Raw genomic sequence first — 19,047 nt, 5'->3', positions numbered from 1 at the left:
CCAAGCGCCTCCTGAAGAGCACCGGCAAGGCCGCCTGGATCGCCGCCACAACCTTTATCGTGCTTGGGATTCCCCTCATCATTGAGATGGATCGCGAGGCGCAGCTCAATGAAGCTGAGCTGCAGCAGGCCTCCCTCCTCGGGGGCGCCGCTCCAGGCCAGCCAGCCTTCATGGCCCCACCTAAGTGATGTAATGATTTTTGCGATCCTTTTACCATATATGATTCTGATAATGGGTCTAGGGTTTTGTGCTTCTCCGTTCTGAATTTAGTGGTAGATTTTTCTTTTCCTTTTTCATTTCTGGTGTTTGGTATGAGCTTTAATGCGAGGATGATTGATGCTAATACGTGTGTTTGAACACTGTTGGTTACTAATATTGAGTTACCTTCTACTGCGGTATACACTCGGTTAACAGCCTTCCATTGATTTAGGTTGTTTTAGATGTATCAATAACTGGATTTGTAACACTACTTGAAGTGCTTTCTGTTTTCTGTAATATTCTCTCTGATGGATTCACTTGGTGCCAATGGCAAATTAAGCACAGAAATAGATAATTTGTTATCTCAAAACACTGTCTCTCTGTCTTTTTGCTTTTATTTATTTGATGGAATTTTTCGCACCTGTTTTGCTCTGGTGTTTTTAGTCTCTTGTTGCTTATTCGCCTTTAAGTTCTAATGCAAAGATTTGTAATGTCCAGGGTTCTGTATGGTTCTATATAGTTATGCGTCTGCTAATGCATGTTTTGAAACTTTTGAAAACTGAGATTTATATTGAAAATTGCATGTTGATTCGCTCTCAAAATCTAAGATTTATTTGGGAATACTAATAGTTTATATCATATACCTGATTCTTAATTTTAAGTTACATGTTGAGATTTCAAGTGGTCTTACCGAAATTAAGATGAAATAGATTAATTTTATCTGTGCATGACAGAGTTGTGGTGTTGCTTAAGTAGTTTTTGCGTTTAATGTAATTTAGAAATCTTACTCAGTATCTTATTTCAGTAATCTTCAAGTGCTTATTAACTACTGCTTATACTTTGTTCTTTTATATGCAGGTTTCTTGTGTGTCACTGCCTGGTTATGTGTCTGCATGTTTAGTGATTTTAAGAGCTAAGAGCACCAGTTACGGTGTTTTAACAAACTTGTGATGATGATTCCTCTCTGTCTCTCTTTCTTCTTTAATGGTCCCCCTTCCTTGAAAAGCTGGATATGGATATCGTTTAGACGCTTAAAACAATCCCATGTACTTGGTTTACATTGTTATCTGATAGGCTGAGTTTATGAATGTATTAGTCATGTCTTCTTCATTGTCGTGGTAACAGTAGTTCGTTTCTGAACAAGGTATGATGTGAAGTGGATTTCTCATACATATCGCCATTAAAGCGTATAGGAGAGTTCCAATATCCGTTTATCTGTTTCCGGCTCGAAACTGTCGTCAAGATCGCCATAGAAGTTGACCTCCTCTTTCTTTAGCTTGCTTTTTGTACTGTTGAGTTGCTTTAGCATGTAGATGACGTTTATTTCTATTCTTTAATTTGTTGCAACCTACCATTTTATACGAGTCCACATGGAGTATACTACTGCAGTCTTTATGCAAGCCTGTTTGGGATACATGCCACTGAGTGAATTGTCCAGGTTAAATGCTGCATATATTTGGTCAAGGAGTTATGGGTCATGTTACTTGCAACTTCCATGTTTGTAAACAGTTCAAAAATTATTTTCAGTTTGAATTTCCTCAAGAATTTTTTATCGCACAAGGTTTAATTAAGATAATCATTTTTATAATCAGTCTACCTGATATCAATTTTTCAGTGGTCGTAAATGACTAAATTGAAAGTTAACTTGAAAATAGAGGAAATGCTTTTGCAATTGTGTATATTTAACTATTATTTTTAAGGGCATTTTGACAGAAACCAATTTTTAGCTGGAAGAGTGGCCAACATTCCACGGGAAGGACGAGATTGTAAAATAGAGGTTTGGATGGTTTTGAAACTCATTCAAAACGGAGGGACTAAACTAAAAATAACCCATATAAGATGGTATTCTGGTAGTTGACAACTATAGTGCCAAAAAATATGTAAGAGGGAAATAAATAATGACGAAAGAAAATGAGTATGAGTATCATGAGCAAATTTTCATTTGGTTTTCTGAAACTTATAATTTTGTCTTAAATCCCAGCTGCCCGAAAACTTCTTTAACACAATATAGAGAGGATAGTAAACCAAAAATCATCTCTAATTGAATCAGGATTACTTTGCCACTCATCAGACCCACCAGAATGTAACTAAAGTTCCTGCGGAAATTACTAGTTCATCTGATTCTCATTAGACATCCAACTCCTCAATGAATAATGGATTAACAAGAAGGCCTGGCCTGCCCCCTAGCTGTTCAAGAATAGGCATGTGGAGTTTCGTGACGCTTCTCTCTCTTGAAGGGGGGCAAGAAGAAAGGAATTTGACTACCATGCAGAGTGTTACTCTGAGATGGTGTCGATTCTCAACCAGAGTATTCATGGAAGAACAAGTTTCATTCCTCCTGACAGTTGCAACTTGCAAATTAAGACTTCAATATATTGTTTGTGAAATCATGCTAAGCACATCACTTGATTTTGTAACCACTCGTCTTCTTTGGGTAGAGAAGAGAACAGCAAAATTCAGAAGGCAGACTCATCTACAAACATTACCAGGAATCACCACAACTGCAACTTCCATTCAAGAATCTATGATATCTATGGACATCCCTCACAATGATCTCCCTCTTCGCCACTGTGCTAATAAATTTGAAAGCCTGGTGACAATCTTTACAGATCCTCAAATTCTTTATAATCCTCAGGGACTTCCCAGGTGGTGTTACCCCACTCATTAATCCGAACGCCACTGCCAATTTCTCACTGTGATACCAAAGCAGGTCCTTCTTCTCTTTCTCGTCTACTTCGTGCAACATCTCTTCCGAATTCGGCACATACCCCAATTTCTCAATGTCTGTCATCAATTCTGTTAGCTTTGCATAAATCTCGTCCTTCCTGGCATGCCTTCTATCTCCAGCGAAGAACACATGAACAGCTCCCCGCAATTCAATCCAACTCCTCCCAACCTCCTTTCTCACTCTCTTGTCTCTCATCATCTTCCACACTTTCTTAACCTCATCCCATTTTGCAGCACTTGCAAGTACATTTGCCATGATCACGTAGGCCGAGTCATCAGTTGGGTCAATTTCCAACAATTTCTCAGTCATCCTCCAAGCAAGGTCGGTGTTTCCACTGTTTACACAGCTAGACAACACCACTCGCCACACAGCTGCATCGGGCTCATATGGCATTGTCAAAGCTGCTTTCTCTGCCTCCTCTAACCTTCCTGCTCTCCCCATTGCACCCACTAAACATGTATAGTGCTCGATCTTTGGCTCTAATTCATACTGCATTTTCATCCTATTCAGCCACATTTCAGTTTCCGTTGCCATACCCGCATTGCAAAATGCCGACAAAACTGCCAAGAAACTGTACTCGTCTGGCTCTATTCCTCGACTCTCCATCAACCTAAAAATTTCAAGAACATTTTCTTTGCTCCCCTGTTGTGCATACCCTGCCATCATTGCATTCCACACAGCTACATTCAGCCCTGTCTCTAACTCATTGAACACTCCCCTCGCCTCCTCCACAAGCCCACACTTCCCATACCCATCTATCAATGCGGTTCCTACGTAAGTATCTCTATCCAACCCGGTAATCACCGCATGCCCATGAATAATCATACATTGCTCAAGCATGGCCGCCCCGGAAGCAGCAGACAAAGCTCCGGAAACGCTATAAAACGTCGATGCCACATCTTGCCTCCTCATCTCAACAAAATACCGCAAAGCATCCACAGGCCTCTTATTCTGAGCCAACCCATTAATTATCGCCGCAAAACAAACCACATCACGTTCACACATTTCATCAAACACCTTCCGCGCAGCGTCCATATCCCGGATCTTACAATACAGGGATACGAAAGCCGAGCCAACAAAAGGGTTCTCATACAAAGAGAGCTTAAACGAAAGTGACTGGAGCTGCGGGCCGAGCCAATTATTGGGTAAAGAAGCGCAGGTCTTGAGTAAAGTGGCCAAAGTCCGGGCATTGGGGAGAGTTTGCCGGGGGTGGCGGAGCATGGAGAGGAAAAGGCGGATGGCGAGTGGTGAATTGGCAACTGCAGAAATGATGGAAGTCCATGTGACGGTGTTGGGACATGGAATGGAGTAGAAGAGTTGAAGAGCAGAGGAATGGAGATTGGAATTGGCGTAGAGAGTGATGAGATTGTTGAAGAAAGCTCTGTTTTGGGGGTTGGGGTTTATGCATGTCTTGATGGCTTGTGCGTGCGTGCAGCGTGGGTCTACCTCTGGATTTGCCATAGTATTTAGTGAGGTCATTTTTGTCAAACTTTTGAATTGCACTCTCCTTGGCACGGCCACTACGTTTATAAATGGAGTGTCACCTTTCTATCTATCAATACTACCTGTTATGATACGCTATTTTTACGTGGTATTTAATGCAATTTATTTTTATATGGTATTGTAAATAAATAAATTAATTTCTATAAAAAAAAATAATTTATCTCCCTTAAAATGAAGTAATTTATCCCTATCTACGATGATAAAATGTTTAATTTTAAAAAATACAGAGGATAAATTGTTGTATTTTAAAAAATACAGAGGGATAAATTGCTAATTTTTTTAATAAGGGGGTATTTGTACATTTGCAATATCACAGGAGGCTAAATTGCATTTTTCCCTTTCTGCGTGCATATCATAAATAATCAATCACGCTTTAACATATATTATGAAATAATAATAAAATATATAAATCAATACATTATATTAACAAAAATAAACAAATAAAATAAGAGAAAGAATTTATCAATTAATGTAAATTCTGAAAAGTTGAATAAATTACTTATTTTATTAGTTTAAGGGCACTTTTGGCTTCACAAAAGTTTAGTGCAGTGGTATCACTAACTGTTATTTGTGAGTGTAGAAATTTTTTTTCTATTTATATTAGTATAGATATAGACCATCTTACTGGTACTTTTAATTTATTGGTATATTATTTTTTTATTTTTAATTGAATAAGTAATTTTATATAATTTTTAACTTTATAAAAAGTAAATAATATAATTTAAAAAATTATTTTATTTTTAATATTTTATCAAAGTTATACACACGCATAGAATGTTCCACACTAACTAGCACCTTATTATAATAGAGGAGGTCCTTTCTTGTTGGTCTTTCATTTTTTAATTATTAATCGGGTTAATTATATTTAGACATCTTCTAAAAATAAAAAATTACACTTTTTCTTAAAAAAAATTTAAAATTATATTTACACCCCCTTCCAAAAATCACTTTTACACTTGACTCTATTTTGTTTGAATTTGGACAAAAAATATTAATGTTAGGAAAAAGAATACATAAATTTTTAGTTTTAACCCTCATTTGAAAATGTAATAATTTTGTATATACAACTGAAAAATATATTGATTTTAACCTCACTCCATATATATATATATAATATTTATCACTTAATTAGTATAAAAATATACTTAAAAATATTATATGAGGGGCAAAATTAAAAATTTGAGTAATTGTTCTGCTAATGTTAGTATTTTTTGCCCAAATCCTAACGGGAGGGAGTCAGTCGTAAACAGAGAATTTTTAGAAGAAGTGTAAGTATAATTTCATAACTTCTTTGAGGAACAACTGTAATTTTATATTCTTAGTGAGGATTTAAGTGTAATTAACCCCTATTGGCATAGTTCGATAAATTGGTCATATCAAATTGAACAAAAAATTCGATAATCAATTTTTGTGAAGTTCAGTATTCAGAAAGGTATCGTATTTGGTACCAATATATCGTACTGTATCGAATTAAGATTTCTTAAAAAATAAAATATATATATGTTATATATTATAGTTATCTATAAATACAATAATAAAACACCAAATTACTATAAAATATTGTAAACTAATATTATAAACTACTATAACATAGTATAATATGCTATAATATTATAAAAATACTACAGAATATTATAAGGGACAATAATATTATACTTATTTACTATAAATAATATTTAAATTAAAAAATTATCATTATATGTATTTAAAATATAAATTTAATACTTTCTTTTATTATTCTTAATTTTAAATAATTTAAATTTATTTTTACTTAGTTTTTTAAAAAATTGTTAATAATTTTTACCTTCTCCCCTCCCCTGTCGTCGACTATCACATAAGGACAAGTTACCGTCGCTCAAATTATTTGATGATCTCACCCATTTATTCTCTAGGCAGCCACTCTCTTTCTAGATCTAAGCGACTACAATTGCCCATAAAAGACGGTTCCATCTACTACTAATCCGTCGCAAATTTGAGATAGAAATTTACTCCTGCCGTAAATAATATTTTTAGTAAATTAATTGACTAGATTTACTACATTTAAAAGTTTTTATAAGTTCTGTAAAGTCATTTTCCCACATATATAATTTTTAATGTATGTATATATTTTACCTACTCAAACTTTGGTCAAATTTGTAAAAGTTTTTCATCTTCGTTTTTGTAGTTATAATTCCAATTAATTTTATGATAAAATTAGTTTGAAACTTAATATGATAGTTTGAAAAATAAAAGTTATATACAAAATTTAAATTAATTTTTGAAGTAAGAGCGATAAACTATTATTAATTGAAATAAATCAATTACAATCATTCCTGTCGAATATCAAACTATTACAACAATCATATCCTGATCAATAATATCAAATAAATTAAGTCTAGTCAACACCTACCATTACAGTAGACAATACCTACTATGCAGTAGAAACAACATCTCATGCAAATAACAAGGTTCGAACCCATGACCTCTAAGATCATGTGAGTTCAACTGTCATTTGCTAATTTTTTCATAATAAGAGTTCAAACAAATTTTATCTATTTTATATATTATTTGCGCTTAACTAAACTGGTGGATTTTTCGATTATCTTAGAAATTTGTAAGGTCAAAGAGGTATGTTAGTATGATATTTAGAGGACATTTGAGACAGATTAATCTTAATCATGCCCAAGTGGCTTAGAGGAAATCTTCAAGCTAACTGGTTAAAGAAAATCAAAGCAGTAAACAATTATTATACACATATAACTCAGTAGTTGAAACATGGGATGCTACTTGGTATATTGATAGTGTTGCTAGCTATCATATAACATACAACAGAAGAGTTTTTGAGAAGCTGGATGAGTCTTTCAAGACAAGCGCCAAACTTGATGATAAGGTCGAGTGAAAAGGATTTGTTGCTATCAACACTTGAAAAAAAACATGTGTGTCATTATGTATATTCCTAACATTAGAAAAAGAAATTGTTCAGTGTTGGGTAGATGATGGAGAAAGGGTACGGTTTACACTTTGGAGGAGATTCATGCACTGTTTAGGACAACAAAGATGAAATTCTTATAAAATGTGAGAGCGTAGATGCTTTTTAGCTCAACTCCAATATCTATGAAAATACAAGTACAGTAAAACCTCTATAAATTAATAACTTTGGGACCATGAAATTTTATTAATTTAGAGAGATACTAATTTATCGATAAATTAATATTTTATTAATTAAAAGAGAGATTTTTTAAATTCAGCAAATTTAGTACATATGTATAGAAAATAAATGAATTCATATATGTTTCATTGATTATATTCACGCATTAATTTTTTATAACTAATTAAATATATTAATGTATAATATCAATTCATTATTTACAATTAACTATTATATTCATAGACACATGTATCAATTCATTGGAATAACTTAAATATACATGTTTACATTAATTCGTTGCACTTAAATAACTATTAGACCCAATTAAATATATATTCATGCATGATGAATGAAACATATACTACATAAATCTCAATATGATAATAAAATAATTCATAACACCCAACCATGTCTTCTCATCTAAAAGGCATCGCAAAATCATCCATGAATGATCAAATGCGTAAAGTATTACAGACTTCACATTTTAGTAAATTAGCATAATATTTATAATTGTAATATTTACGAATTATTAATTTAGAGTTTTAATGGGACCTAATATTTATAAAGGAATTTTTCAAAAAATTATTATTTTATTATCTTATCGAATTTGATAATTTTTTACAAAAGCCCAAGTTGGGACCGGAAGATTTTATTATTTTAGAGAGTTTATTAATTTATAGAGTATTAATTTATAAAGGTTTTAGTGTAGACCGATCATGGTTTTGACATAGGAGGCTTGGCCACTTTGACTTCTAAGGTTTGAGAATACTACATCAAAAGAACATGATGACAGGCCTACCATAAATCGAAGCTGCCAGTAGAGCTTGTGAAGTTTGTTTATAGGGGGAAATAAAACAAAAGTCCTTCCCTTACGGAACATCGAGCTAATCTTAGAGCTCATTCATACTCACGTCTGCCCACCAATGGGGGCTCCATCACATGAGCAAAACAAATGTTTTATCCTATTCATCATGACTGCATCAAAGTGACCTGGGTATATTTCGTGTGAGAAAAGTTTGAAATTTTTAAGATTTTCAAAAAGTTCAAAAATATTGTGGAGAACCTAAGTGGCAGAAGCATAAAAGTACTCAAAAGTGGTCGAGGAAAGAATATAAGAATGCAAGTTCTATGAAAAAGAAGGTATCGGACATCAAACAATTGTTAATTATAGTCCGCAATAAAATGGTGTCTCAGAGAGAAAGTACAAAACAATCATGGAGATGGAAAGATCAATGCTGCAGGAGACGCACTTGCATGGAACCTTTTTTACTATGGTGACGTACATTGTTGTCCATCTACTTAATAGATGTCCTAATAGAGTTGTTCAGAACATGACACCAATAGAAATGAGGAGCAGTAGGAAACCTTCAGTGAAGTCTTTTAGAGTATTTGGTAGTAGTATTTGCTATGTGCGTATCCCAACCAAAAAAAGACACAAACTAGAGGAGAAAACATAAAAACTGATCTTCCTCGACTACAACGCACTCAAAAGGCTATAGAATCTACAACTTAAAAATCAAGAAACTAATGAACAGAGATATTGAGTTTGACGAAAATGCAATGTGGGACTAGGATGAAGAAAAAGTAGAAAGACAAACAATAATGATTCCTAAGGTAACAACTATACAACAACAAGAAGAAGAAGACATGCACTGAGATGAGATGGAGACAAGGAATCAATGAGCACCAAGATCACCCAGACTCCACCACAAGCAGAAGACGATAAGGAAGAAACTCCACCAAGAAATGGAACTAGAGAATCTTGGGGATGCTGTAAAATATAAAGTATGGGTCTAAGCAGTGGAAGAAAAAAACAAGATGGTAGAAGAGAACAAGATGTGAAAACTTGTAGACAGGCCAAAAGACAAATAAATAATAGGAGTCAAGTGGATTTACAAGAGAAAGCTAAATGCAGATTGATAGCAAAACGATATTCTCAACTTTCAGAAATTGACTACACTGAAACTTTTGCTCTAGTTGTTCATTTAGATACTATAAGAGCTCTCGTTGCAATAGAGCAAATAACCAGTGGAAAATATTGGCGATGAACAACCTCAAGGATTCATAGCAAAAGGTGACAAAAAAAAGTATGAAATTGAAAAAAGCACTTTACGGCTCTCAAACATATGCCAAGAACTTGGTACAACAGAACAGATAACTACTTCATAGATCAAGGATTCTGTAGGAGTCAGAGTGAGGTTGCTCTCTTCATAAAAAGCCAAGGTAACATTGCTACAGGAATTGTTTCCGTATATACATAGATAATCTCATATGTAGAGGAACAATGAGAAGATGATTCAAGACCTGAAAGAAGACATGATGAAGACATTGAGATGATTGACCTTGGTCTAATGCATTTCTTCCTCAGAATCGAGGTAAATCAAGAGAAAGAGGAATATGTCAAATGAAGGCTGTAAGACACCAACTACTCCTGTAGTCTCTAGCGAAAGGTACAAAAAAGAAAATGGATTGAAGAAGGTCAAGAACACCATCTAAAGAAGTCACATTGGTAGCCTACTATATCTAGTTGGCACAAGACTAGATATTATGCTCGCCACAAGTCTACTATCGAGGTTTATGCAGAGTCCAAGCCAAGTGCTCTATAGAGCACCATAAATAATTGGGAAAAATATTATTTTAGTCAGCTAAGTATGTCTAATTTTAATTTTAGTCCGATAATTATGTCCATTTTTGTTTAGATCCAATAACTTACGAAATTGCTTACTTTTAGTTCTTTGGCAGATTTTTAGACAATTTTACCCCTATGAGTACATATGAACTGAAACTGCCTTTTAAAAGTTGTATAGGGGTAAAATTGTTCGAAAATCTGCCAGATGACTAAAAATAAGCAATTTCGTAAGTTACTGGACCTAAACAAAAATGGACATAGTTATCTTACTAAAATTAAAATTAGACATACTTAGCGAACTAAAATAATACTTTTCTCTAAATAATTTAAGATACTTATGAGGCACGGAAGATTTTGGAATATAATACAAGTCCACTAATAATGCAAGACTGGATGGATATAGGGATAGTAACTTGTCAAGATCAGCTGACGATATGAAAAACATATTAGGCTACTCATTTCACATGACTCAAGAATATTCTCATGGGCTTCCAAAAAACAAGCTACCGTAGCACAATCCCCAACATAAGCAGAATATATTACAGCTGCTATAACATCAAATCAAGCTATTTGGCTTAGAAGGATTCTCGAAGATATGGGGGAGAAATAAGGAGAGTCCACGATAATCTACTGTGACAAAAAATCTACAATAACTATCACTAAAAATCTAGTGCAATCATAATAGGAAAAAACACATCTACGTCAACTATCACTCTCTATGAGAAACAACTTCTAGAGGGGGCATTGAAGTCAAGTGTTGCAGCATAGAGCAGCAACTTGGGAATATGTTCACCAAAGCACCACCACATAACAAATTCAAAAAAGTGCACACAAAGATTGGAGTCTCCCAAACATACATTAAGGAGGAGTATTAAAATTAAAGTGTTTTTGTAAAAGAAAATATCTTCTAAATAACTAAGCCTTCTTGAGTGAACCATTAATTCTAACCAGAAATATATCTTCAACAATCCAAGTAGTATAAATATGGCTTGATGGATGATGAGAAACGTAGGGGAAAAACGACTAAGCAATACAAAATCAACTACCCTTACAATATCTCCAAGTCCAATTAATTTTCTTTTATTCATTTAGCCAAATTTCTAGCAAGTCGTTTCCCAATCCAAATTATTCAAACAATATCCTTTTAATCATTGATCCCTTATCAAATATCATACTAACAGTTTCCAAATGAATACGGTCAACATATGTTGGAAAATTAAAGATTGTATCATAGACAAACCACTATTTTGAAAGCAAAATTTCGGTACTAACCGTTCACTCTCCAAGGTTAACACAGCTATAATTCTCTTACACGCGCACTCATGATAGAGATCTTAAAACAACGAACAGAAAAACACTCAGAAAGAGAAAAAATATAAGAGGAGCACAAAGAAGGGGTTCGGATTTTCGTATGTAGAATGCATAAGGGATTGAGGCTATTTATAGAGGAGCAGACTGGTTGGTTGAGAAATTCTGGACTCTTCACCAGCAACACAAAATCAAACTCTTCACCAAAATTCAAAAAATGGACTCTTCAACAGTAGAAGCAAAAAAATCGGCAAGTGAGGAGGATTTTCCTCAACCTCCATAACTTGGTCATCTTAAAAGTCGAAAAAATGTGAAGAATGAAGGATTTAAATGTAATTTTCTCTAAAAAATATATAACCACAAGTGCCCAACCCCACCCGATCGGGGATGAGCGAGCGTACATATAATGATTCTTCCAAAATCCACCTACTTACACTTCTCATTTAAAAAATAACAAATTAATTTATTATATATAGACGAAAAGGTGTTTAGACTATTTATATGGAACAAGATAGTTACATTAGTCATTCCCAACGACATAGACGGCAAGAATTATTCAAGTGAGATTGATTCATTTAGTTCTTCTTTCATTGTTCCGTATGGTATTGGAATAAGGGCTGTTTGAGAAAGGGCACCTCTTCACTGTGCCAATGGAGCTTTACAAGCTGGAAACAGACCGACACTCTTGACCCTTCTGTGGTTTGGATCTTTGTCAACGTTTGACTTAAACTAAAATCCAAATACAAAAAACACTGAACACAGACATACATGCAAAGAGAGGAGAGCTTTTCCTTAAAAGCATCAAAGTTTTAAAGAAAATAGAGAAGAATTTCAAGACAGTGGAAGAAAAGAGACAAAAGAAATCACATGGCAAGTGGGACGAATAAGCCCAAAATCTGTTGCTAGTTGCTCCTCTCCCTTTTTCTCCTCAACATTACATATCAGTTTTGTTTCAAAATAGTGGCAATGGGATCATTCTTAGCAACAGCAAACAAAACTTCTCCAGCAACATTTCTTACCAATCACAGGAGCTTCATCCCCTAACTTTGCTGCAAGAACAACAATCTTGCCCCATGATTTTAAAGTAGGAGATTCGAGAAGGAAAATCGCTACACAAGCTAAAAAACTGACTAACTCTCGTTGCTGTTCGCTAAAGTCATCGATATAATGTTATTGATCTCAAACTCAATAACCTTCAAAATCTACTGTCCTTAATATGTAAAACGAAAGTAGAGGTTTTCTAGTTTGTGTAGCATTTTCAAAGTGGAATTAACAGCTCTCCACCTCAAGAATAAGATTTGCTGACAAACTCCAGATGTTCTCAGTAATCTGCATAAGGTGAACAAAACATGAGAATGCAGATAAAAAGAACATGGATTTTGAAACAAGAATTTCAAAGAGCCAGCAATGCTCTATCTTTACTTACCATCTTTTTTTTTCACTAAACCTCTTGCAAACAGCAAGCAAATGATCAAAAACCCCACTCCTGCTGCCCCTCCTAATATTATAGCCACTGTCTTTCCTGTATTGGGCCCTGAACCTGTAATATTCAAACACAGCTCACAGCTCACATTAATAAATTCAGATTTAATTTCCCTTTGGATCATCAATGAATCCTGCAGATAACAAGAACCGGAAATCTAGCTAAGCCAGACAAACATCTTGTTTGAAGTAGCAAATCTTGGAGACCACATGTACACATCTCCCACATTCATATAATTACATCTCTCATTGAATATTATTTTCTACCATGGTGTAGATTATTAATTAACTGATACCACTGGTCAAGAAAAATAATTAAATGATATCAAAGGAGACAGCTCACAAATCAAAGTTGGACAAAAACCTCAGTCAGCAAGTGGAATCACAATTCTCAAGAAGTGTACTGATGCATCTCAGATACGATTCAACCAACAAAATGCAACATTTAACTATCAGCTAAAAATCAAACCAAGAAACTGACAGAACTCATTCAGCAACAAAAGATGGTACCTGAAGAAGAAGATGATGATGATGAAGAAGAAGGAGAGGTATATGAAGCAGAAGATGATTTTTTAGGGGCTCCATGTGGATAATAGCTATAGCTAATGAAGCACTTGTGAAGATAGACTTGACCAGAAATGGAGCTCCCACACTCAACCTGAGCTCTCTGAACTGCACTTTTCACACACTCCCCACAGTCTGAAGCTCCCACATCACCTTCACATTGCCCCAGCGCATAAACAGACTCATAGCTTGTTGTATAGAAACCACTGCTGCTACTCATGCCATTTTCAAGTGAAGATAAAGCAGTATCTCTCCTCTCCTCAAATCCAGCCCCCCCAACATTTGTTCCACTACAACTCTTGTACAGCATTTCCATCCCAGAAATCTGAGCGAAACCCGCAACTTCATATAGCATGTAGCAGCCCAGGAGCTGCATTCTTGCTGCAATAGGCCTCCCGCAAAGCTTGTCTATAAGTATAGGCAGCCTGCTAACACAGGTATAGCAATCAACATTTGACAAGTCGCCTCTGCATTGAAAAAGGCCAGTAATTGTGGTTTGGCCACTGCCAGTGGTAGTCTTGAAGAACTTTGCTTTTGAGGATTGTGCAATTAGTGTGCCAAATAAGGAAGAAAGTGCCTGTGAATAAACCCCTGATGGATCTGATAAAGCCTGTTTTGCACAGCCCTTGTACACTATGCTAGTGGAGTCTGCTGCAGATTTGGATAGTGGGATGAGCTGAAATATGGTTAAAATGACCAGAAACAAAGGGAGGAACCAAAAGGGATTTCCGGGTGAACTCATTGGTGGAATCTTGATGAATCAAATCATTTTTATTCCTTTCTTTTTCCCTCTTGCTCTTCTTCTGGAGGGCTCAAAGATAAGATTTTGGGATTCTTAGATGTATGGTTGTAATGAACAATGAGGAAAGATTGAATGGGTGAGCAGATTTCTTGGTTTAACTCAAAAAGAGAGAAGGATTCACTTTATTTTCCAGGAGGCTGCTTCCCTCATGCCCATCTATTGCAGAGATGAAGAGAGGTGCCTCTTTTCTGCACACATGAGGAGCTGCACTAATGACCGTTTGTTAATAGAATTGCTAAAAATAGTCTATTTTTCCTAAAGAGAACAAATAGTTTCAATAAAATAATTCAGGAAGTGGAGGAAAATATTCCCTAGGGTGGGGGACGAAAGGAAATTAATTTTAGGGGAGTGCCGGTTTGGAAGTTTGACCAAACGTACATAAAATTTGAATTTAAATATATGGTAAATTATAAATGGCTCCCTAATATTTATCTTAATTATAAATATATATTTATTATTTGAAAAATTATAAGGGTAAATTACAACGATCTCTCTTGAGGTTTGACATAATTACGAATACCCCATTGAAAAAATTATGAATACCTCCTTCATATTTGATAAAATTATGTAATTCTTAGATGAAGGTATGAAATTATCAACTTTGCCCTTGCCGTAATTTTTTTATTTTTTTTAAAACTTAAAACTTATAAAAAATCAAACGGGATGGATGAAAACTTTAAAAATTATGAAAAAATTATCCACTTAGTTCATAAAAAATAATTTTTTTAAATATAAATAAAATTATAATTTTTAATTTATAAGGGCACTTTGGTCAGTTTATCATAAAAAATAGATGGAAACCTAATGGATTGGACTAATTGTCAGACGGCCAATAAAATCAAAGGGGTATTGATAATTTTTCAAACAACGAGAGCGTATTCATAATTATGCCCAACCTGAGGGGAGGTTGTTGTAATTTACCCAAATTTTAAATATATTTCTTAAATTATAAATAGGGATAATTATATTTACACTCCCTCATCTATTGTCTTTTTACACAAACTACACTTACCTTTTAAAAAATTATAGAAACCACTTCTTGCAGCCTTTAAAATCTACAAATGCCCCGATTGACTAGGTCAACCTTTAAAATAATTTTTCAAGGACATATATAAACCTTAGGGTGTTTATGTAATTATCAAAAGATAGGGGGTGTTAAAGTAATATTTATAAAAATAAGTAATATGACCCCCATATATTTCTTTAATAATTATTACCAATTTTTAATATAAATTTATTGTATTTGATTAACTTTTTTTATTGAATCTCTATATAAAATTACACCTTTTAATAATTAAAATATTTAAATTATTCAATTAATATATAAATAAAGTTAATTCAAAAATTATAAATTTAAATTAAAAAATTATCATACATATTATTTGAAATTATAAAAAAAAAGATTAGTTATTCTCTATTTATATTTATAACAATGTTCATTAAAAATAATTTATGTATTTTTATATAAATCTAATTAGAATTAATAAAATAAATTATTTATTTTTAATTCTAATATGATTTATATAAAATACATAATTTTTTTTTAATTTTTATTTTAGTAAAGTTTAGTTATAAATAAAAATAGAGGATAAATAATCTTTTAATTTTAATAATTGATGATAAATGATCTTTTAATTTTAATAATTTTACTAAGGGATAATTTATATAAAGATTCAATAAAAAAATTAATATAATAATTTATTTAAATTAAAAATTGATATAAATAATAAAAAAATATATGAGTCATATTACTCATCTTAAAAAAAATACTTTGACACCCCTTCTACCTTTTGATAATTATAGAAACATCCCTAAGTGCATATTTGTCCTTAAAAAAATATTTTAAAAGTTGACATAGCCAACAGGGGCATTTTGGGGTTTTAAAGGCTATCAGGGGTGGTTTCTGTAATTTTTCAAAAAGCAAGGATGGTTTGTGTAAAAAGACAATAGGTGAAGGAGTATAAATGTAATTATCCCTTATAAATATTCTAAGTTATACTCCTTACAATGAACTGTCACAAGAAGATATTTGTTACGGTAATTGTAATTTCAAGGGATATTTATAATTTTTTCAAATAACAAAGAATATTTGTAATTATAATAAATTTTAGATGAATTTGTTGTGATTTACCTCAAATAAATCAATATATATACTTACAGATATATATATATATATATACATAGATATTATATTGGTATTCATTCAACGTTCATTTAAAGAAAATTGAATGAGTTACAGCAGAAGCAAACAAGAGAAAGGTGATGTTCTTTAATTATAGTACTAGGAATTCATTACACTTTGGGTATTTGGGGGAAGAATTGATGACAAGATTGCTTCATTTAATGACACTCTGAGGATATAGCTGCAATTTCGGACGTTTGAATGTATTAAAAAAGAGTTAAATACCCTTTGTACTCGTGTATTATGTATTTATTTTATTTACGCTCCTAAAATATAAAAAGTAATAAAAATAATTTTCACAAAATAATGGGCATTGATAAGATAAAAATGCCCTTCTCATTTACCCCTATACTTTTTTATTCTGCTTCCTAAAATATATTTATTAAAATATCTCCCCAAAACTGTTTTTCGTGATTTAAAATTTTACTCATATTTTATTTTAAAAATAATATTTATAATTTATATTTTTTTTATAAATTAAGAACACAAAAAGTATTTATAAGTTTTCAAAAAAAAAAAATGACAATCAACTCCCCAAAAGGCCGAGCCCTGTTGGCCACATGGGCTTGACACCGCCCTGTAAAAACCCTTTAAATCTAATCAAACTTAAGGCCTCAATTTAATTGGCTAGATTGGGCTGAACATGTCAGTCATTGGTTTAGTATTTTTCTTTTCTCATTTTGTTTTTCAATAATTCTCATAATTTTGTTCTAGTTTTTAATATATATATATATATATATATTTTAAATAATAATTACTTTTTTTAAATTTAAAATTAATTATGCACATATTTGAGGATGCCGCATATACTAATTTGGGAAGAATAGAAAGTTCAATAGGAGGAAGTTCGCCTAATTATTGTATGATTATTGATTTTTTTAACTTCGATTTTTCTTCCCCCCGTCCCAAATTTTCATGTTTGTTGTCAAACACTCTCAACTTTCATTATAATTAAACTTACAACATTCTTTACAATTTATTCTCGTGACCAAAAAAAGAAAAGTTATTAGACGTTGTTTCTATAAGTGAGGCCAACACATTAGCCATAGTTAAAATCATAGAAAATATTTTGGCATAGATGCTTTATGAAATTTAACCTATATTTAGGAATTATTCGCAAAAACTTATACATTTAAAAAAAATGATAAAATCTTAAAGAAAGTTAAAATCTGAACAAAAGCAAAAATTAACAGTCTTTGCAATTAAATAATGTGAAACAAAAAACTCAACTTACAAATATTCTAAATGGACTTATTTTCAAAAAAAAAAAAAGAAAATTACTTAATTTTAATGGATAATTACATTCCCCTCTCTTAAAATTTGGTGTAATTGTACGTAAATATTTTGTGGTTTGAAAAATTATATCTAGTACCTATGAGGTTTGCTTCTATCTAACAAATAGGTCCCTCGTTAGTCAAAATTCATTAAATTTATTGATATTAACAAAAACCCCTGAATGAAAATCGATATTTACCCTCGATTGACTGATTACTTATTACATTTCAAATAAATTTTTTGTAACTAAACTATCCCTGTAACATTGAACATATATTTTTTGTCACGTCCCAAGTTCAAGACGTAACACGACATCATCACTAAAATGAGATAACTTACCGATACTGAGACAACAAATATACTATCTCAAATACCCATGATTTTTATTTATTTATTTACTCATTTTTTTAAACAAAATACTTAAAAAACCATCATTCGGATAAATGTGGTCAATAAATCCTCAAATTGAAATTAACTTGAAACTAATAAAAGAAAAAGTCCTTATACATCCGAATAAATAACACATAATGAGTCCAACAGTAAAAATATCTTTAAGAAATTAAACTTCTATCACAGTCATCATCCCCAATTCTGTTCTTATCCATCCCTTCCTCTTATACTATAGGGAATAAGGGACTTAAAGTCCAATAAGTGGCTTTTCCTTTCTATTAGCTTGAGCATGGAAAATTATATAATATCATAAAATACGTAAAATTCATTTATCGAGGGTTTCAAGAAACGAGTAGATGAATAATTCAAAACATTTCAATCTCATGCAAAATGTACAATTTCGCCAAAACCAAAGACATGAAGTTGCGTCACTTAGTTTGGTTCAAACGTGGCAAAACCATCATTCGACTAAACAAGATTTTTTTTATGTTAGAAAATGCTAAAATCGATTGATTTAGCTAATCAATTCCTTAACTTTTGATCCGTTAAGGTGGGCAAGATGTCGTTTTAGCCTAAGGCTAGACCCCACTTAACACAAGTAGACGAGTCAGAACATATTATCATAACTATAGTCGTTCCTTAATCAACACCAGTAGGCGGGTCAAAAATACTATCACTATTACAGTAGTACCCCACTTAACACCAATAGACAGGTCAAAAAAATTTCAAAGCTAGCCCCAAAGCCCAACTTGGTCTTAATAAATTTCGAGTAATAATTTATTTATAATTCTAATAATAAAAACAAAAAGAATTTACGATTTCAACACTATATACCTATATTGACAAAAATATAGAGATA

At 32.7% G+C, this 19,047-nt stretch overlaps 3 protein-coding genes across 3 annotated transcripts in view; 1 reads left to right on the top strand and 2 right to left on the bottom strand.

Moving 5' to 3' along the window:
- The window catches only part of LOC110011687 (mitochondrial import receptor subunit TOM9-2-like), a gene marked incomplete in the record, with an annotated part of 739 nt that extends 171 nt beyond the window's left edge, over positions 1-568 (top strand). The window contains 1 exon segment of the mRNA XM_020692345.1: positions 1-568. Coding sequence (XP_020548004.1) covers positions 1-188 — 188 coding nt within the window.
- On the bottom strand, positions 2,326-4,387 carry LOC105158607 (putative pentatricopeptide repeat-containing protein At5g52630). Its single transcript, XM_020692510.1, has 2 exons — positions 2,685-4,387; positions 2,326-2,536 (listed from the first exon to the last, which is right to left on the bottom strand). The coding sequence occupies exons 1-2, from the start codon at positions 4,385-4,387 to the stop codon at positions 2,326-2,328; spliced, it is 1,914 nt and encodes a 637-aa protein (XP_020548169.1).
- Positions 12,259-14,576, bottom strand: LOC105158606 (cysteine-rich repeat secretory protein 3). The gene is made up of 3 exons (XM_011075415.2): positions 13,486-14,576; positions 12,920-13,033; positions 12,259-12,822 (listed from the first exon to the last, which is right to left on the bottom strand). The coding sequence occupies exons 1-3, from the start codon at positions 14,279-14,281 to the stop codon at positions 12,815-12,817; spliced, it is 918 nt and encodes a 305-aa protein (XP_011073717.1). The 5' UTR covers positions 14,282-14,576; the 3' UTR covers positions 12,259-12,814.

Source organism: Sesamum indicum, linkage group LG3, assembly GCF_000512975.1.
Source record: "Sesamum indicum cultivar Zhongzhi No. 13 linkage group LG3, S_indicum_v1.0, whole genome shotgun sequence".
NCBI classification, from domain to species: Eukaryota; Viridiplantae; Streptophyta; class Magnoliopsida; order Lamiales; family Pedaliaceae; genus Sesamum; species Sesamum indicum.
Note: the sequence above shows the minus strand (reverse complement) of the source record. Positions and strands in the feature narration are given on the sequence as shown.